This window comes from Lontra canadensis, unplaced genomic scaffold (assembly GCF_010015895.1).
Source record: "Lontra canadensis isolate GAN:19392208 unplaced genomic scaffold, GSC_riverotter_1.0 scaffold29, whole genome shotgun sequence".
NCBI classification, from domain to species: Eukaryota; Metazoa; Chordata; class Mammalia; order Carnivora; family Mustelidae; genus Lontra; species Lontra canadensis.
Window position 1 is genome coordinate 2,197,966 of NW_022631023.1, and position 21,199 is coordinate 2,219,164.

General features: G+C 58.8%; 1 protein-coding gene across 3 annotated transcripts in view; it reads right to left on the reverse strand.

Annotated features, from left to right (window-relative positions):
- Window positions 1–2,601: 2,601 nt before the first annotated feature.
- Window positions 2,602–21,199, reverse strand: part of AGPAT3 (1-acylglycerol-3-phosphate O-acyltransferase 3) — an 80,795-nt gene continuing 62,197 nt past the window's right edge. For all 3 annotated transcript variants that reach the window (XM_032865224.1, XM_032865226.1, XM_032865225.1), the window contains exons 2-9: window positions 19,180–19,406; window positions 12,897–13,066; window positions 11,967–12,128; window positions 10,969–11,122; window positions 10,356–10,458; window positions 7,900–7,975; window positions 3,590–3,788; window positions 2,602–3,059 (exon numbers count right to left, since the gene is read on the reverse strand). In XM_032865224.1, coding sequence (XP_032721115.1) covers window positions 2,971–3,059; window positions 3,590–3,788; window positions 7,900–7,975; window positions 10,356–10,458; window positions 10,969–11,122; window positions 11,967–12,128; window positions 12,897–13,066; window positions 19,180–19,357 — 1,131 coding nt within the window. In that variant the 5' untranslated portion in view covers window positions 19,358–19,406 and the 3' untranslated portion in view covers window positions 2,602–2,970. The remainder of the gene's footprint in view (window positions 3,060–3,589; window positions 3,789–7,899; window positions 7,976–10,355; window positions 10,459–10,968; window positions 11,123–11,966; window positions 12,129–12,896; window positions 13,067–19,179; window positions 19,407–21,199) is intronic.

Consider the following 21,199-nt stretch of genomic DNA (forward strand, 5'->3'; position numbering starts at 1 on the left):
TGAGCTGACGTACAAGGTTGGACAGCTCGGCTGAAGATGAGCGGGCTGGAAAGATTCTGTGTGGCTTGTCCTGTCCGTGTCCCAGCAGAGGAAGCGACATGGGAGTGTCACAGCCCGGAGATCGCCCCGAACGGCGTGCCCCACTCTTGGCTCAGCTCAACTGCGATGCTAACTAAACGCGGGGAAGGAAAGGTTCCTGTGCCTTGGAGGGGGCGTAGGAGGGACAGACGAGGGGAGACTCTAGGTGGATCGGGGACCGCACGTGCGTTGTTTACAACTAAGTGTAGTTTACATTGTTGTTTTATGTTGCTGTTTGTGGTTTGTACATTCGGAACTCCTCTCTTCCGCTAGACTCTGTGCTTCTTGAGGACAGGGACTGTGGGGACACCTCAAGGTGGGCTGTGCTGCCACCAAGCACCGGATGGCCAGGGTCACTTCTTGCTTTGGATGAACTGCAAACGAGGACATGCTTTCTGACCGGCTAAGCCCTTCCCCAACACCTCCTGGCCTGCCGGCAGTGGGGACGGTCACTTACACTGCTCTCTCGGAGTCCCCAGGTGCTGGTAGTGGCCACAGGCAGCTTTGAAGTCCCTGGAACTCCCCAGAGGGAGATACACAAGCTGGGGCCCTCCGCCCCAGGGGTAGTGACGACCTGAACTGCACTGGCTGGGCAGGTCCCAGGTGCATGCGTGGGAGGTGTCTGGGGGCCCAGCATGGGTCTGAGCCGAGACATGAGCCACCAGCAGCCCCCAGGCTCTGAGCTCAGCCTATGGGGCACCCGCAGGGGATGCCCAGGGCCCGGTGCCTGAGTGCGCCCCAACCACGGCCAGCCCGCATGATCCAAGCACTCGGCCTTAATTTGGACATTGACATCAGCAACAGAGAAGGCTCAGTTGTGGGGCATAAGGAGAAAAGAAAAGCACTATTCTGATTGATTTAAAAAAATTAAAGGAGTTCCCCTCTCCGTTTCCCTTCTGAGGTGGATGAAAAGAAACCCATCCCCCTCCAAAAACAAACAAAACCCCCAAGCATTCATGGTGTAGACTTTATTGCTCTCGAGGTCTTGGCACTAAGTGCGCAAGCTCATCTGTTAGATGGGAAGGGAATCGCTGAGATTTCACACCCACGGGCCCTGGTCTCCATGCCGGCGGGACTCTGCGCGGCTCGCTCAGCGACTCCGGCGGGCTCACCGGGCGCGCAGCAACCCCGAGGGCAGAGAACTCATCGAGAGCTAGGGGTTAACGGGTGGGAGATCTGAATCTGCGTCTTGCAGGTGACGCGTCTGGGCTCCGGGACATCCGGGAGTTAGTGACACACACAGACGGGCACACTGTGGAAGGGAAAGCAGCCTAAGGCAGTCCCTCCCTGCAGTGTGGGGTCTGAGCTGGGAAGGAGGGGAGCTGTGCTTGAACACAGGGGGGGCTGTCCTGCCTCTGCCTCGTGGGGGCGGAGCCCCACCACGCCCTTCACCACAGTGACCACCCAGAATCCAGCAGTGCCCCCCTAGAGCGCGTGTGCTGTCTCCAGAAACCCTCCCAAAACACAGACTTTGGCCCAATGCATAGGTACTCGCCCAATTTCGTTTCTATCGTTCCCACGCCTCTTTCCTCCACCTCCTCTCCTAGAAAATTCCACCCGCCTCTCTTGGGAATGCTGGTTCCAGGCCACCAGAGCCAACACCGCTAGTGTTCCTTCCCTTGCTAAACAGGGCAAGGGGAGTGTGACTTGGAAACAGCACGCCTGAGGCTTAGGAAGGAAGTCCCACGCGGGCAGGGCGGGCAGCCCTGGGATGCTTGAGCTGAGCCCGGGGAGCCGGCTGCGGGGGGCCCCCCACGCTCCTTCTTCCACCAGCCCAGCGGCCCTCGCCCCACGCCTCCGTCTGTGGAACACGCAGCTCCCCTGGGGCAGCAGACCCACGACAGGTACGGGGAGACACCCCACGGAGGGGGTGGGGCAGCTGAGGGTGAGCAGTACCCCCAGGCCCCCGGGGTGACGCCGGCCACACGGGAGCAGGCCACCCCTGGGACCGGGGCCTGCTTGGGAAAGGGAGGCAGGCAGAGTGCAGGCGAGGCTCCCCACGGCTACTTCTCATCAGGGAGCCGAGAGCCGCCACCGATGGGCCTGGGCCGACTAAAAACAAAACCTCCAGAAGCTGAGGAGCTCCCGGTGAGCAGTCCGCAGCCAGAAGAGGTTTGCTGGTGGCCACCCTGTACACCAGCATCCAAGGGCCCTGTGGGTGCCGGGGTGCAGCCCCGTGGAGGCCACATGGGGAAAGAGGGACGGGGCTCCAGCAACCAGGGGAAGGGGCCCCTTAACTATAAAAACAGACGCAAGGTACCTGCGCACGGGGTTAGGGAGGAGACGGGAAAGCAGGGGTCTGACCGTGAAATGGGGCTACCCGTCCATCCGACACTCGGTGTGCTCAGCCCCCGGAGCGCTCTGCGCGCCCAGCTCACGGGCGAGCGTGGACCAGCCGCGCTGGGCGCTCTGGGGGCCTGGGACCTGCATGTCCCCCTTCCTGAGAGGACAGGGAAAGTTCTTCGAGGGGACGGGAGGCGGCGAAGGGCCAGGGTGAGTTCCCGAAATAACCGATTGAAACAAAAATGGGATCTAAGTTTAAGCAGAGAAAGCGTCCAAAGGCCCCCTCTGGCAGCAGAATTCTCTGGAGATGACATCGGGGTGGGACCCGTGACCCGGGCGTGGCCACCCTCCGCCCCCGCACACACACGGCCCCTGCGCCCGGCTCCGTGGTGGACTCGGCCCCCACGCAGGGGTGCGGCCAGAGTCTTCCTCTGCAGGGGCCTCTGTCGGCTTCGCTCTTGGCTCAAGGTTTCCTGGTCAATATTAGTCACCAGTTATTAAGAAAAATCATTTCTAAGGGTCTTTTGTTCCGATGTGTGTGTTGTTCTGTGTCTAATCGAGTTAATGGACACCACCGTCAGGTTACGTGTGCGCCATCACCGCCGGCAATTACTCCTTTTTCTTAAATTCCTGGTTTCCGTAGCTAGAGCCTTTTTCAATTTCAGTTACTCCTATCAGCCGGCGGACTCCAAAGGACGCTTTAAGACAGGAGAAAGGCAAGGTTAGACCGGCCGCTTGGCCGTCCAGTCAGAAAACCTGACGGTGGGGTAGGGCGGTCCTGACCTTTTGCCTCTGACCTTCCATGGGGTGGGCAAGCCAGCCCTCTCCCTGCTCCCTCCCCACTCCCACGCAGGGCCAGCCTGGTCTGGGGGGCACAGGGGGTGGGCCTGATGGGAGAGAGCCTGAGTGCCCGACCATCGACCATCGACTAAGGCTCCGGGGGCATCCTGAGGGCCCAGAACTGTGCACAGGACTGTCAAGTAATGGCCTTGTCCTCGGAGACCCCCAGACCATCTTGTAGACCCAGGAGCCGGCCCCCAGCAGCAGCACACGATGCAACAAGAGCCGGTAGGCAGATGGCCCTGGGACGCATGACCCTGCGACATAGCAGACAGAGGCCAGAAAGACTCTGGGGGGACCCCGCTCCCAATGGGCCGGCCACCTCGACGGCTCCCAGGCTCCAGCACAGAAGACCCCCAGCCGGAGCCGCGTCATTCACATTCGTTACCTGCCCCGACAAACCCCAGGAACGTCAGGATCAGGAGGGGCGAGCCACTTGCAAAGACGCCCAAGACACAACTGAAGAGAGGAGACAGGAGGACGGTGGCCCAGGACAGGAAGTTCAGGAGCGTCCAGGGCCGGCGCGGGGGCTTGAACTGCTGTCCTGGGAACGTGCCCTTCTGGTTGTACATCTCTTGCAAGGCGTCCTGGAAGAGTCGGGAGAACGAGCTGCCACTGGCTCAGCCCCACGTCTACACCTGGGAGTGGCGGAAGGATCCTGCTCACAGGTGCTGGGGAGGGTCCGGGAGGTGAGATCAGCTCGCCCCCTGCCTTGAGGATGGACCCGCCACAGTGCCCATGTGGGCTGTGGCTTCTTCCAGGCAGCAGCTCCGTACCCTTCAGAGCTGGGACCCAGGCCGGGAAGCGTAGCTGGTACACACACATGCGTCCACCCGGGGCACACGGGGCTCGCGCACGCTCGGTCTGGCTCGCTGAGAGGACACGCTGGGCCCAGCCTGCCGAGAGGCTCTCCCGGTTCTCAGAGCTCATGTCCTCTCCTTCTCCCGACTCCCCACCTGACCCACCTCCCCCCTCCCCTTGCAGGGTTCTGCTGGGACAGACAGGATCTCAGCCCCCAGCCTCATCTAGCCGGTGCCCCTCCCTGAAGCCTGCCAGGCACTCTGTCACCATGGCCCAGACTCACATGGCCAGGGAGGAAGAGCCCTGGAGTGAGGACTCCATCCCGCTTCCCTCCCTGCCCCACTGCCCGCCACTCCCTGATTGTGCAGCGGGACAGAGGGCAAGAGGCCGGGAGGCCCGGGACCCCCCCACTGCCCGGCCCACACCCCCCACGGGTCCACTCCCACATCTGCGGAACAGGGGAACCAGAAGGCACGATCTCTGTGGTCCAGTTCCAGGTTATGCCTGGCGCTAACGGGAGCTGTCGATGCGTCTCAGAAGCTGTCGCATCCGCTCAAAGCACTGAGTCTGGTCACAGCTGGGTCTGCACCTTGCCTGAGCCTGAGCACGAGCCCCGAGTTGGGGGTAGACTTTAGATTAAAATATTAAGTTAAAAAACGTCTGGGGGGCTCAGTCGGTTAAGTGTCCAACTCCTGGTTTCAGCTCAGGTCATGGTCTCAGGGTGCTGGGATCGAGCCCCGCGTCGCGCTCCTTGCTGAGTGTGGAGCCTGCTTAATATTCTCTCTCGCCCGCTGCCCCTCCCTCCCTCCCTCCCTCTAAAATAAATAAATAAATAAAATTTTAAAAAAGACCTTCTTAAAAAAACCTGAAAGGAGTGAATTAAACCTATTTATGTCCGTGTTGACAGATATAAACACGATAGTGACTGACAAAAGAAAAAATAGAGCACCTTAACGTCCTTAACGTAAATTAGACCATAAGTGACACAAAAAACGACTAAAACTGTTACCGTGTATTTCAATAGTATAGAAAAACATGGCAAATAATAGAAAAACACGCCCCAGAAGTCATCTATGTCAAAGCTTGTCCCTTGCTACATCTGTGTTAGACGATTCTAGAAGGTGAACCTTAGGGACAGAGATGAGCCTCCTACTCCGGCACCTCCAGAGGCTGCTGGGTCCCGGCTGGGCCCTCTGTCCTCCCTCCCCCGACACGTTGCAGGTGCACCCAACAGGCGTGTGCGTGGGAACACAGTCCCCACGTGGCCCGCACGCGCACCACTGCCCGCCGTGTCGGCACACTGCGTCCGCACGATCTGGTTCTGCGGACGAAATGCGGTTGTTATTAGGAAACACTGTCCTGTTTCCTAATAAGCGGTTACGTTACTTCTCCCTTCTGTTGAACAACACTGTTGCACACAATTGTCTATCGTAAGCGTTTTAAACCCTCATAAGCTGCCTGGCTTTGGAGATGGACAGTCTTCTGCAGCCTCCTGTGTTCAAGATCTGTCTGCCTTTCTCTCTACCTACACGCGAATGCTTAATTTCTTTCCCAATAGGCTTTATTTCTTTTCTGGAGAGACTCATCTTCTTGGAAATCAGACATTTTATCTGAGATTTCAGATGCAGGAACATGGAGTTAGTGATAGTCCTCCCATGTCCCTCGCTCCTTGGCTGGCTTATCTTTTCATTTCTGTGGATGCCGTCCCTCTTCTAATGGGACAGCCTTGCCCACCGTTTTCTACTTTGTTAGTATTTTTATTTTTATGTTCTTAATTTATTTTACTTTTTTTTATTTTGTTAGTATTTTTAAAGGAAAAACATTTGGTACAGTTGATAAACGCTTTAGTAGCTTTGCTTTCTGTTCAAATGATGAATGCTATGTTTATTATCTTCTTTGTTCTATTCTCTCTGGGTTTACTCTCTTTTTTTTTTTTTTAAAGATTTTATTTATTTATTTGACAGACAGAGATCACAGGTAGGCAGAGAGACAGGCAGAGAGAGAGGAAGGGAAGCAGACTCCCTGCTGAGCAGAGAGCCCGACACGGGGCTCGATCCCAGGACCCCGGGATCACGACCTGAGCCGAAGGCAGAGGCTTTAACCCACTGAGCCACCCAGGCACCCCGGTTTACTCTATTTTTAATATGTGTATGCAATGCATACGTGCATGTCAGTGTGTGTGTGTGTGTGTGTGTGACTATTAGGATAAAACGTGTGTAAGGCGTTTACAAGAGGTCCCAGCACATAGTAAGGTGTGTCTAATGTCAACTTCACGGTCATTCCGTCGTGGGAATGACTTCTCTTCTCTCTGGTTATTCTAAGATCTCACGGTCTTTTGTGTTCTGCAATTTCACTGATAAGTAGGGGGATGGATTTCTCTTTATTTCCCCCGTTCCAGACCCGTGTTTCTGGAGCCCGATGGATTCCAGGAGCTCGAAGTTGTCATCTCTGACACCTGCACTCCACCACTCTTGTCCCTTTCTGAACCTGTCAGTAGTCACAGAGCAGACCTCTCGGTCTATGCTCAGCATCTGCTAAACTTCCTTTCCTGTTTGTGCTTCTGCTGTGCTACCTTCTGAGTAATCTCTCAGTCTTCCAGGTCACTCTCTCTTCCGCTGTATCCAATCTGTCATTTAACCTACTAACACTTCACCGTCAGTGACTTGGTTTTTGCTGCCTGTAAATTCTACTTGGTTCTTCTCAAATCTTTTTCTCCGTGGGCGTTACTCTTTTCAGGTCCTTCTTCATCCTCAGTCACTTCAAACGTACTGATTTTAGTCTCCGCGGATCCACTGACTCACGCTTTTGGGGACTTTACGTCCTCCGTTCTGTGTCTGCGGCGCTGCACACGCGCTCTGGCTCTGTGCTCATCTCCCATGGGATTTCACCCGCGGAAACCTGTGTTTACCTGCGTTTCTCCAGCCCTTTGTGTGCTTTTCTCGGGAACTCTGGAGTGGTTTGTCTAGAACCACTTGTTGACATTTTGGCTCTTCTCTCCCTGAACTATGTCGCTGGGATAAATTCAAACCCCAAACCCCTCTGAGCACCGACCTGTGATTACGAGTTATCGGGGAGACCTTGTTGAGACCAAGAGGAGAAAGGGGTGCGTCAAAGTCTTTTTCCTGTGCGGGCAGGTAGGTTTCTTTTAATTCACTGTGCGAGGGCAACACTCTCGAAAGTTCCTGCCTGGAACGAGGTCAACCTTTATCTTCTGTTTCCGGGTGGGCATTCAAACTCAAGACTCCAGGGTAAGGGTAAGGGGACCAGCAAACGCCATTGGAGGGGTGGGACATTCCCAAGTTCACAGGCTCACCACCTGGTTTTCAGCTCTACATTCTTTTTGGACTCTTAGAGATGTCCCTTATTTTCTTAAAAGCTCACCCGTGCCTTTAAAAGGGTATCTGTTGTATGTAGAAAGGACCTTGTCATTCTCTAAGCGCAACCAACGCTGAAGATGAAGATACTGTGTCATGTGTGTTCGTGTGTATAAAACAAGCTGGTGCAAGTTTCAGGGCAGGGCGAGCTGCGGGGGGGCGGAGAAGGGTCGTGCTTGGCACACGGATCTCTTCACGTTACCTACACTGCGTCTCCTGCATAAATCACACACACACCATGTCAGGCTGTAGATCTATCCACTATTACGAGAAAACACGAAACCATCTGATAAAGTGTTGCCAGCCACAGTTGTACGTCATCCTTTCTACTTTTCTCTAGTGTGCTGAGTTCTCACAAGTCAAGAAACATGCAAGATGCTGGAAAGAAGGTGGAAAGTGGTTGAGAGCCGCATGGTTCTCCCTCTCCAGATGTCTGCGTGCACGCCCCGCCTGCCCCGGGAGCCGCCCCTCCGAAACCTCTTCCTGAGACCCCCGGGAGAAGAGGAGAGCCGCATGCCTTTACCTTCTCCTGGTACAGTTTATGAAGCCACTGGGCCGCTTCCTTCTCATCCAGTGGGATCTCTTCCAGAGGAAACCGCCTGTTTGGGGAAGAAGATTGAAAGCCAAGTGGCCTACCCGTGGAGGGCATCAAACAGGAGAGGGGGGTCGTCGCTGGATGGGGGGGTGGTATGCTGGCCCCGCCTTTCCTGGTCGTGCCTCACTCTCAAGTTCCAAGGTCACACAGACAGCAAAGACATCCACCCTGGGCACAGAGGAACCAGGCCCTGCAGGACCATGGGGGCCACGGAGGGAGGGGTGTTCGTGAGCACTGTAAGGGAACAGATCACACCCCCATTTCCACTGAGAAGGGTGCACATTTGTAAGCTGTGGCAGGAGTTTTGGTCTTTCTTAATAGTTCATTCTTAGGAAATAATCAAATCTGACAGTGTCTTCCATCAGGCCAAGAGGATTGTGTATTTCACCAATGAGATCTACTTGCTCTGAATATGAAAAGCAAGAGAGATTCAGAACTTTAATCTGAACTCACAAACAGCTGACTCCGGAGAAGACACAATTTATTTATAACCCTAATCACCAGGGGATTACCGGCCCAGGAGCGCAGGTGTCTTCCTGGGGGACAAGCAGGGCAAGGGCAGGAAGGGCTGTCCACGGCAGCCGCAGTCCCTGAGGCCGCCAGCAGGGGGCGCGGGGGACATGTGTGAGGGGGAATGACCTTGGCGGTGTTCTTCCCCCAGGGCGGCCCACCCCTGGGAGCAAGGCTGGTGCCGCTCTCACGCAGCCTCTGGAGAGTGCTGGACGTCCACGGGGAGTGAGGGAAAGGCGGAACCCTCGTACACAAAAGTGCTCTAACTCCGCAGACCCACGGGCGAGGAGACCAAGTCTGGAAGGGTGGTCTGCTGAGGGACGCTGCCCACAGGCTTCCCACCCACCTGACCACACTCCTCTGGTTCTGGTCTATGTCCCGTCCTGGCCACACCCAGGCTCTAGTGTCAGTCAGCTACGCGCAGTACGAAGGGTATAAATTAAGAATTTAAAAGCATGATGCAAAACTAAACTATGAGCGTCTGTCTCCCGGAGCGGACTCAAGTCCCTTGAAGGATGCTGACCCCACCCGAACTCGGGAAGCCTCAGGCCACCACCCCCGGATGCCCCTGGCCTTGCCCCCAGCTCAACTTCACCAGCAGGGGAATAGGAAAAGGACTCCAAAGAGGAAACTTCCATGAGCCCAAGAAAACTTTGGCTTGTTTGATGAAAAGCATGTTCTGGACTCTCCGGAATATTGCTTTCCTCAAAATTTCCCAAATGGTAAGTATCACAAAATGGCACATTGACACTTTTAGACATTCTAAGAACATGTCTGTTAAAATAAGTTTAGGTAAAGTATAGTTTCGGGCTTTCCGCAACAAAGGGGGAAATGAACAGTAAGGCTCAGGTCTTCTCCTGCCGGAGGTGACGGTCCCTTGGAGGGGCAGTGCCACCATTGGGGTGGCCGTGAACACAGGCCTGGAGCCGGATCAGGAGGGTTCCCCCAACCCTGCTACCTGCCGGCTAGGACCTGGGCCCCCCATCCCCCGAACACCCCGGGACCAGGGAGGGTGAGCACCGGCACAGAGCCCACCACAGCTGTCACTGTCCTGGACCACAGCACACACTCTCGTCCGAACCACAGCCAGGGCTGGAGGCCGCCAGGACCAGCAGGTCCCAGGGAAGCTGCCCGGTCCCTGCTGGCTCCAGAGAGCTAAGGGCAAGGACCCCGGCTCTGTCCCTCCTCTAAGCCAATCCACTGCAAGCTGCAGGAGGAAAAAGCCCCCTGGCTCATTCTTAACATTCACAAAATCACTCCTGCATTGGGGGGCGAAACTGCTTTAGATGGGGTCACGTGAGGAGGGCCTCTGAGAGCTCTGGGGGCCAGGCTGAGTGGGGCAGAGACCCAGTCAGAGCTGGTGGGTGACAGACAGGGGAGCTGACCCCACACGTGGCTTAGGCACACACCGGCCAGTCCTGCCTTCCTGCACACAGTGAAGGAACCTGGAGGGGTGGGGCTGGCAAGTTCAACTGAGCCGATCCGGACCAGAGGAGGACCTGGAGGGGCTGCCCACCATTATGCTTTGAGCTGAGGTCAAAGTCAAAACCCCCTACTATTAAGAACCCCAGGCGCAGGGCTGGGACAGCTCCCCCAGCTCCCACTTCTGCCTGTGGGAATCTGAGTTGTGGTCCAAGCTGGAGCCAAGCCCCTTTTAAGGGGCCTCTGTGCTCCCTGCGGCAAGAGAGGCTGCCCCTCCCTCGGGGCTTCCAGAACATTCTGCCTTCACCCCGCACCCACCCCTTCACCTTGTAGGAGAGCTAGTGCTTGTCGTGTCTGTCCCCGCGTGTGCAGTCCTGGGGTGCAGGCTGTCTCCAGGCTGCATGGCAAGGGGCCGGTGCCAGGGGCTGCGGACGTGGGGAGGGTCGGCTCACCTCACACACATGTCGGCCTCGTACTTCTTCCCGTAGAGGATTCCCAGCAAAGACGGGTTCTTATTTCCTCGGAAGTTCAGCGTGACGTCATAGACCGCTGCAACTGCAGGGATGGGGGGCGTGAGACCGGGGCCTGCGCCCGCACCCATGCCCACACCTGCACCCCGCTCAGCCCCGCAGCCCGCTGGGCCCCGCAGGCTCCTGTCTGCAAACATGGGGGCGCTCAGTACTGCATTTACTGACATCTGTGTTCAGCTTTAGGGTCTGGCTGCTTTCTGTTTGTTTGCCGTGTTTTGTGTCCTATCTCTGACCTTGCCCCCTCTGACATTCATTAGATGGACGTATTATTTCCCTTTATAATAAGGTTTTCACTTACTTAACTTTTTCACCCCATTAATCTGTCACCTGTTCCATCAACCAGCCTTCTGTTGCCTCAGAGACGCCAGGGCCAGCCGACACATGGTCACTGTGCTCACCGGCTCCCCGTCCCAGCCCCTGCTGCCCTCACTCTACACGGCCCGGCCGTCTCTTGCGTAGCTTTGGACCCATGACTTCCTGGTCTCGCTGCCCGCAGAGCCCAGAGCACGCACGGCCATCCCCGGCTCGCCCTCACCTGTCCCTCGCAGGCACTGGACCGCCGTGGTGAAGCCCTTGGTACGAGGCAGCAGGTGGTACTTGAGGACGGGGAGCCCCTTGGACAGGGCCACCTCCATGCTGACGCGGTGCTTCTTCTCCGTGAAGCGTGTGCCCTCACAGTACAGGAGAAACTGCCACACGAGAGGGGACAGGGTCACCGCAGGCCACGGGCTCACAGAGCGCGTGCTGCTCAATTCGCAGCGAGGACGGAACACTCCAGTGACTGGTGGGGCATCATGTACAACGAGACTTTATTTCGGGTGCGACCCACGCTCCAGCCACGCACCGCCCCTCGGGGAACAGCTGAGCTGTGACACTGATTCTCGAGGACCGAGAAAGACCACTCTCCGGAAGGAACGCAAACAGGAAGGCGCCCCGGGAGAGGAAAATCGGAAGTCTCTCATCCCTCTGCCTCCCCGTGGGGATTAGAAATGCCACTAAGTAGCCAGTTCTCAAAGACCTCCTGCCAGAGACCAGAAAGCTCAGAAAGAGAAACAATGTTCAAACCAACCTACTGCCATTGTTTCCGATGGGGGGGTGCGTCAGACTCCTGGAAGGGCCTGGAAACACAGGCGGAAGCCCCCGCCCCAGGGGCCTGAGGGGTGCTTGTTCTGAAGGGCAGGCTAAGTCTTCTTTGAAGTACAAGTTGATCCCCAGAACCAGAGGGTCCCTGGAGTCTGCTCTGCAGCCTGGCTCCCGAGAAGCCCCCCCCCACCCAGCCAGGAGCCGGGCAGGTGTCCCGGGGCAGCGGATGCAGGAAGGGGGGCTCGCTCCCTCTCCAGGTGCCTTCAGTGGGGCTCTGGGTCTGCACTGGGGCAGAGAGAAGCGGGTGAGCCGGGAGGGGCCCCCCAGCCTGCAAGCTCCGAGGGGGAGGGCCCGGCCCCACTGTGGCCTTGCTCCCGGGGTCGGGTTCTCATGGGCTGCGGCGCGTGCGCATCACGGAGGCTTGCGGGGTCGGGAGGCCAGAGCACTCACCCACATGTACTCCGGGTAGTCGGACAAGCGCATCAGCCCCTCGATGACGGTGTCCCGGTCCTCCTCCCATTTCCGCTTGCAGAACACGATCTCCAGGAAGTACCACGTCCAGCCGATGAGGGGCACGTAAAGCAGCTCCCTCTTTGCGAGGACTTTGGAACTCTGGAGGGAGGAGGCAGGTGGGAGTCAAGACCCTCGCAGGCACCCCTGGGACTGGCTTGGTGTTTGGTGACTTCGTCGTCAATGAGGCGGCCCTGCTCTGAACGTGCCTGCTGATTTCCGCATGACCCCAAGGGGCAGGCATGCCATCTGACAGACAAGGAAACTGAGGCACAGGCCTGGCGGAGGGAGGGGTTGCCCGCTCTGGCCGTGAGGACCGGGGCTCCCCGAGGGTGACCTGGGATGGCCCAGTACGGCTGCTTTGTCTGCAGTGCCTGCTTGGCCAGCCTCAGGCAGCCCTGCCATTTCCCTGCGACCGCTCGTCTGGCCAAGGGAGCTCTGGGCTCTCGATACGCAAGGTTCGCTGGAGGCAGAGCAATAAGCCTGAGCTCAGGACAAGCTCTGGAGAGCTGAGGGCTGACCTGACCTCAGACTCTGGGCTCAGAGGACTCAAGGGCTACACCGGAAGGGAAGAAAACCCCAGACCCCATGTTACTCACCCCCAAAATCCCCCGGGACTCCACACTGTTCACCCCTCGCACCTCCCCAGGGCCCCCATGTGCCTCACCCCGAGCACCCCCCAGGACCCTGCATTGCTCATCCACAGAAACCCCCGGAACCCCCGTGTGGCCCACCCCCAGCACCTTCCCAGGACCCCACACTGCTCACCCCCAGCACCTTCCCGGGGCCCCGCGCTGCTCACCCCCAGCACCTTCCCGGGGCCCCGCGCTGCTCACCCCCAACACCTTCCCGGGGCCCCACACTGCTCACCCCCAGCACGCCAAAGCGCTCACACATGGTCCACCCGCAGAGGAAGTCAATTTCGAAGTTGTGGTTGAGGATGATGACCACGTGCTCCTTGCCGAAACGGTCGACCGTGGCCTGGTCCGTGAACAGCGTGCATTCCGTACAGGACCACCACTCCAGCAGCATAACCAGCTCTGCAGACACAGGGGAGTGGGGTCAGCAGGTGCGGGGGGGCTGGGCTCGGCTCCAGGCCCCCCGCTGTAGGAGGCGCCAGCCAAGCCCGTGCTCAGGGGACTTTACAGGACGTTCATCAGGGTGGGACTTCCGGCCCAAATGAGTTTTGATGGTTTATATTTCATAAATTTAATTTTCCAAAGTTATAATGATCTTTTCTAAGCCCAAGTCAGGGAGAACACAAATGGAAAGCAGAAGTGGAGGAAAACCATCATCTTAGATGGACGCCTTCCTGTCCTATTATGATTCCCACAGGTGCTGTGATTCGAGTGACAATCACATTTTATCCACAGAATGGGAGGACAAAGGTGGGTGCACATACACAGCCAGCCCCAGGGCCACTGTAGTCGGCAGTGTGGCAGTGCCCACCGTGGCCAGGCATCCCCAGAAAGGTGACCCCACAGACCGGGAAGCATGACCTTCAGGCTCAGGATCACTGCAGGGAAGCCCTGTTGTTTTTGTGCTGGACACCAGTCTACCCATCTTCTGATGGGACCGGCCCTCAGGGATGGAGGCCAGGACCTGAAGAGTGGGTTCCACGCCTGACTACCTGGGCCTCAGTTTCCCCATTTACAGAAAGGAGGAAATAGTGCTTCCTTACAGGGCCTCTGGACTGCACGGGCCACAGCTTGTGACGTTAACATCCAAGAACCGGAGGACTGGGGCGGGTCTCTCTTTCCCGGTGGGCACCCCCACCAGCCCGGGCTGAGGACCAGCCCGGGCCCAGGTGAGGGCTGCCTGGGCTCTGTTCCCGACATGCTGCTGATCAAGGCTCCCACCTTTCTTGTCTGTGAGATGGGAGAGGGACGGAAGGTCTGTCCCAGACAGAAGGTCTGCCTCTCGATGATACCTTGACACTCACCAGTCCCTTCCACCCAGGGGAAGGCAGGGTCAGCAGAAAAGACCACCTGTCTGAGGCAAACTTGGCACCAATGACTCTGCTTAGCCTTGGATGATTTTATCCCACGTTCTTGAGCCTGAAGAAAGGCTCAGGCGTGGGAGACAAACGCCCCTAACGGACACTTGTCCCACAAGCCCCGAGAAGATGCTCGGTACCATCAGTCATCAGGATGGGACCAAACCACAGCGGGACACCCCTCCCTGCCCCTCGGGAGGGCAGTCCCTGGCCACGGATGGGGGAGATGGCACACCGCCCGGCACCACTGGGAATGCACGGTGGGATGGCTGCTGGGCACTTTCTCGGTACTGGGGGTCCACATGGTGCTTCTGGACAACCCAGCGATTCTACCCCAGATCCCTGTGGGAATCCATGTGGCCCGGAGCCATGCGGCAGCCAAACAGAAGAAACCACCCAAGTGTCCACAGAGTGATGCATGGCTGGGTGACCACTGTCTGGCCACACCGCACTATGTGACCCAGCCACGACCTGGGCCGGCCCAGAAAACAGCGTGCTCAGGGAGAGGCCGTCCTGAAGGACTGACCTCTAGGGACCGTATACTGTGAAGGGGTGAATTTACTCTCAGGAAAGCTGTTGAAAAGAAGAGGAAGGAAAGCAGAGGCCACAAGGCCGCTTGTGCGTGTAGAAGTGCCCCCTGCTGACAGGGCCCCCGGCCACCTGTCCCAGCGAGACACGGAGACACGGAGACATGGCCAGCAAGGAGCCCCGCTCCCGCTCTCCCCGCCCCCACTCTGGCTCTGGTTTAATTCGATGGCAGCAGCCGGGGCAGGGCCTGGGCAAAGTCACAGGGTCACAGGGGACCATGGGGGAGGCTGTTGCTCTGAAAGCGATTTGTGGGGAACGGGCCAAGGTTTTTTCCATTATTCTAGTACGAACACTTGTGACGCACCCTCTTAACACGCCCTCAGTGCACAATCCTGTGCCGTTTCCGCTGGGCACAGGGCTGGACGGCATCACAAACCCTGTGGCTCTCCAGGTGTGGCCCATTTCAGGTCTCTTGGATGCGGAACAGGGCAGGACATGTCCTGGGACCGGCTCACCCACACAACATCCTGAGGTCTCGCCTGCATGGTCCCACGAGGCAGGAGTCCCCGTGTAAAGGCGGGATATTGCCCGCTGCAGGCTCAGACCACGCTGTCTCTACGTGTTCATCCACTGCCGGACAGGTGTCCCCACCACGGGCTCTTGGGAATGATGCTGCCACGGACAAGGGGAAACTCTGCTTCCTTATCCCTTGTCTGAGAGGCCCCAGTAGGGCCTTGGCCTCCTGACTCAGGGCCACCAGGGGCAGGGGTACAGGCTGCTCGGCGGCCCCTCGCCCGCTGTGCAGCCCCACCTGGAAGAGGGACGTCTTGGCTCCCACCCCGCAGGAGCTCCGGGGCCCGTTGGCCTCGCGGGCAATGCTGAGTGAACACGGGCTCTCCCAGCTGTCCTGGTGTCTCACCGAGGTGCCCAGAGACCACAGATGGAGGGAGGGAGAGACAGACAGACACCCTAGATCCCCTACAGACATTTTCACGAGGATGAGCCTGAGGGTCACCTGTGGGGAAGCTTGGTCTCCACTCGCAGAGGGGAGGATGGGCCAGGGGTGGCCCTGCCCATCTCACCAGAAGACCAGCAGCCTCCCTGTCCGTGGAGTGCGGTGACATGCAGCCGCCGACCTGTCTTCCATGCCTAGGGTCCTGGCCCAGCGGGGGGACATTCTGAACAAGGGGTTTGGCTGGCTCCTGGGCCCAGCACTCATTTTCCCGTGGGGCTTCCTTCTTTCCGAATGAGCCAGTGCTCTCTCGCAGCCTCTCACCCGCTGCCCGCCACCACTCTCAAACGCCCCACATTGACTCGGTCTGGACAGTGCGGCTGCGAGGGAGGCGATGCTCTTTTCCAGCCCGGAAGGTTCGGCGTGGCCGGGTCAGTGGGAGCCCGGGGCCAGACGGGGGTCACACTGGGGATGCACTCAGGGCGCCAGCGGGGGCAAGGGGGGGGACGCGCCAGACCTCACACCGTGGGAGCAGGAGCACGTGTCCCACTAGACATGGGACGCTGGCTCAGGGTCACTGAAACGCTGCTGTGATTGTCGCCTCTCGGCCATCTGGGGAGCCTTCCCCTCCGTCCTGGCCAGAGGGGATGCCTGTGCAGCACCCCCACTCCAGCGGGCCCCTGGGGGCTCCCCCAGCCTTGCGCTCAGCAAGGCCGGTGCTGCTTGGGCTCGGGGCCACTCCCCGCACGAGGGCCGTGCTCCGGGCTGCTCGCCGACCGCAAGTGCCTTTCCGTGCTTTCACCCAGTTCGTTGTCTTTTTTACAAAAATGGATTTGTCTTTGCTTTTTTAACCCATCTTCCTCCAAGAGTTCTCCCGTCGGGCTGGTGCGTGTTTCCTACCCAGCTGTAGTCAGTGACATCTAACGGCGCGACAGTCGCTCTCCTGGCCACACCGGAAGGAGAATAGGGACCAGTGGGGCTGGAACTCTCGCTCGCCCCCCCTCCCCCGCCCCCACCCCACGCACCAGGCCTCCCCCGCTTCCGCCTCACAGGCCGGCTCGGCTGTCACTTCACAGGCTCGTGTGGACGTAGCTGCTCCCGCTTCCCCGACGACCGTCCTCCCGGCACCTCAGACCCTGCCTTGATGACGCAGCTTCTGCTCTTCCTGAAGAACATTCTCGGGGCGGGAATGTCGGGTGTGCGTCTGTGGGCCGTGAGCGCCACCACTCTGGGCCGGTGTCGGACTGCTCCTATGTCACCCTCGCTTGAAGGACCGCCGTCGGTCCATCTGTCCGTCCCACCGGCACTCGGGCTTTCCTGTCTGGGCACTTCTCACCTGCTCTTTGTCTCCGCAGTTTGTGGCCTCGTGGGGCGGGTCTGAGCGTGCGTATCGCTTGCTTTCCCTGCTGGGGACCCGCTGTCCTCTGGGAGTCACGGCATCACCACCTCGTCCCCCAGGGGGACCCTCTCCTGGTGCCACCTACCATATCCCCTCCGCAGACCTGGCCGCTCCCCCTTCCTCCTTTCAGCCCCACGTCACCCTCCCCTCCTGGGTCTTGGCCGCACACTCGCATCCGCTGTGCCCGGTCTCCTGCCACGCCACGTTCATCCACGTTCAGCAACTACAATTCTCCCTTACGGAAGTGTCACTTGATTCTTCTTGTTGCCGTCCAGCAGTCTTTCGTCTATGTCTCCTGCATGTTCCTGTCCCCCATAGCCAAGGGGACAGGAAGACATTGCTCTGTCTTCATCCGTGAGAGTCTCTGAGCCGAACATGGGAGGCATCTCCCCCAGATCTGCAGACCTCAGGGGGTGCTGCTAACCTGCTCCCCCCCAGCCACGGCTCCGGGTCTGGGTTTCCATCTGGTCCCCCACCCCGCAGCTGGTCCAGCCGGGCCCTGGAAGTCAAGCTCAAGGTTCTGTGCCAGTGCCCGGCTCTCTGCTGGGGGATGGGGCAGGGCTGGGAGGCCCCCGTTATGAGCTGAGCCCCCAGCCAGGCGCTAACAAGCCGGCCTCACCCAGGACTGAGCCGGCTGGAGTTTTCCCCTTACGACCCTGCTGCACGCGGAGGCCACAGTTTAGTTTTTGTTCATGAGTGTTGGCCCTTTTGGTGAGGTTTCATTTGACTCCGCTGTACTCATGAGCAGCTCATCGGATGTTCCACGCGACAGGAGTTTCAATTCTCCCTCCCCCACCCCTACAAAATCCTCTTTTATCTAAAACAGAAACCAGACCCTGGGAACTGAAGCTACTGAGTGAGCGTGTGAGACAAGCTGAAGCCCCGGGCCAGCTCGCCGCTCTGGGCCGAGGCCACGGGGAGTCATGGTGTCCAGCCTCCACGGCCATCCTCCCGTCTCCACCCCCGAAGCTGGGAGGCTAAGAGAGCCCCGTTTCCCGTAGGCTCTAAAATGGGTGTTGTTTTCTCTTTATGATAAGGGAAACATGGTCTTATGCTAAGAAATGTAAACAGCACAAAGTCAGACATAATCATAAGTAAATGTAAATAATGAAAAGAATAAGAACCAAACAAGGAGTAAATTAGTGAAAGTAAAACATAAAAAAGTGAGAAGTAGAAGTCCCTTGTTCCTCCACTCCCCGGGACTTTCAGTTTCCTGGCGACCCCTGGGGACCCTCCGGGCACAACCGGCCACAGACGGGTGCACGCGTTGTCCGCAGAGAAAACAGGAGTGTGCCGCGCGCTCTGCTGTGCTCCTTGTCTTTCCACTTAGGAACATACTTGTGGGCAGTTCTGTGTCAGTACGGAGAGGCCCTGGCTCGTCCCGGCTGCGGGGCCGCTGTCCCCTCACCGTACTTGGTCTCCGCTAAGGGGCGCCACGGTGGCTGCTGGTTTCGTGCTAACATGGAAGTGACAGGATGAGAACGTCCGTGCAGATAGGCACTTCCACGGTAACCGTCCAGGTACACTCTCGCTCTGTAGAATGACGGTTGACACGGATGGTGGGCTCTGGTGTGGAGAGCGGCTGGCAGGGGCCCTCCTCCTACAATGGCCCTGGAGCCCTGCGGGTGCGCCATAGCGGCAGTCTTCAGCTCTGGTGACAGCGGGCTTTGCCGTCAGCCGCCGGCATCTCTGTCTACCTGGCAGGTGGAGACCGATTTCGTGTGCACACACACACCCGGGGGCGTATTGGCCACAGACACGCACGTCTACACACGTATGCAAAGGTGGGCGAGTCCTTGTCATTCACAGACGGTCATGTGCACACAGAGCGGACAGGCGCCTGCCGCTTCCTCGCCATGCTCTGGCCCCCGGCTGGCCTGAGGGCTGGCAGCCGGCAAACCGACTTTACGTCTGTCCTCAAACTCCCGAAATACCCCAAATATACACCCTCAAACTCCCGAAACATGCCAACCACGTGAAACCGCGTCCTCCGGGTTCCAGGTGGCCAACTGTCAGAACGTCACCTGGCTCAACCCAGAGGACAGCCTGGGGTTAGGCATCTAGCGGCACGTCTGCCGGCCACTCCCGAGCAGCCCCTCTGGTCCCGGGGCGCGGGGAGGGGGCGGGGGGGTCCCCTGCTGGACCCCGCCTGCCGGTCACACCCTCAGGGACACGCCTACCCCCGGGGGCCCCGCTCAGCAGGGAGCTGGTTCCTGGGGCACAAAGGACGTCCTCCCCACCTGCGACCCTCCCCCGCCCTGTGCACGGCGACACTCACGGCTCCACAGCGAGTAGGCGAGGCGGCAGTTCAGCCGGCGGTAGAGCTGCTTGTTGACGGGCCAGAGGACCAGCGTGCACAGCTGGACAAAGTTGATGACCAGCCCGCTGACCACGAACACGAACCCGATGAGCAGGTGCACCGCGAACTGGGTCTTCAGGTAGGCGAGCAGGCCCATGGCCGCTGCTCAGGAGCGGGCGCAGGGTCCTTCACTGAGAACAGCAGTCCTGGGGAGGACAGGGGCAGCGGTCAGCACGGGGCAGGACGGGCACCCGGGCCCTGGTGGCCACACACGGACAGTCCTCCTCGCGGCTCGCGGCACAGCCCGCCCGCGGCTCACCCGCGCCACGCTCTGCGGTCCTCCTGGGAGTGACATGCAGGTCATGCGTGCGGCACTCACGCTCAGACCACACGCACACACACAGCCCTGGGCACACGAGGAAGGAAGAAAAGTCTAGAACTAATGCCCCCCAATATTACTGGTGACCGATCACCTCTAGGAAAAAATATATAGATCGTTTTTATTTTAGCCTTTTTTAGCATCATTTAAAAGACCAAACTGCACATGAACTCCACGGAAACAGACGCACAATCTACTATTCCACTCCCAAACCATGGCAGCCCTGGAAACCAACAGCTTCTGACTGGCTCTAACACAGCACGGTGACTCACCCAGGGCCCTAACTGGTTTTTCTCCCCTTCTCACGGGCGTGTCTTACTTCCAACAGTGATGCCCGAGGCTCAGCTCACATTTCTCAGTTACACTTGTCCCCTGAGCTGCCCGTCACAACACTCGTGGCAGAGAGCCAAGCAGGGAGCTGCGATCCCAACTCAGGGCCGCGCATGGCCGGAGCACATGCAGACCCGGTCCCAGGAGGGGCGCCCACGCTCTCTGCGGAATGGGGCGTGGGGCTGGCTGAGACCGGCTCCCTGGCTCTCTGGGGCGGGGCCTGCTTCACTTCACAAGCTGAGCACCCCTGGGGGCAGCAGGGGCCAGCTGCCCCGGTCCGGGGACCACACCAACTGTGCTGGAAACACAAAGCTGTGACTTCTGAGGCTGAGTTGCAAAACACAGTTTTTGCCCAGACCCCGGTCCTCACGGGGTCAGCTCTGCAGGGAGCCAGCCGCCGTGGCTGGAGGACGGTTGAGCCGCAGGTCCTGGACGTGAAAGCTGGGTGTCCAGGCCTGGTCAGGCCTTTGGGGGCCCACAGCCCCGCAAGCAGCCCCGACCCACCAGCCCGTTGTGGCTTTAGTACCAATCCCGAGACCTGGAGGGTAAGGACGGGCAGTGTTTGTAGCACACCAGCACTGGGACAGTTTGTTACTAACTCATTACCCCACGGTTACTGTAACTGGCCCTCCGGACGTAAAGGACAGAAAACACAGCAAAGATACTTCCTCCTGCGTTGTTGGGTACACCGCAGACACCGCCCTCCAAGCAAACAGAAGCATGACAGGTGACTTGGCGCGGTCCCACTGTGAGTAGCAGGAGGACCAGATTCCACCGCAGGTGGGGACACTGCATCCACACTCCCTTCACGGGCAGGGATGCTTCTAGAAAGCAGAGTCCCGAACATGCCAGGCTTGACGACGTCCTTCTTCCATGTACGAGAGGTAACGGCACTGTCCGACCCAGCATCGCTGCCCATCCCCCGGCACCTCACTGGCACGCGGCACGCTCTCTGCTCCCCACCGCCTGCCACACGGGCCAGAACCACCAGGGTCCCCAGAAGCCAGCGCAAAAATTGCCGTATCAGCCACGATCCTTTTAAAAGCAGATCCCCCAGGTCCTGGCCAGCCACTGATTCCATCCCTGGGGCACGAGGTCCAGGTCCCACAAGGTACAGCTCACCCCCAGCTCAGACGCGCTCACTGGCACGCAGCGTGATGGCACCTGGAAAGCCACAGCCATGGTCAAGGCCATGGTCACGTCAGGGTGCTTCCCATCACCCCTGCCCAGGCAGCGCCCGGCCCCTGGCAAGGCCACCGGGCTCTGGCACCGCAGATCCAGCTTCCTCTC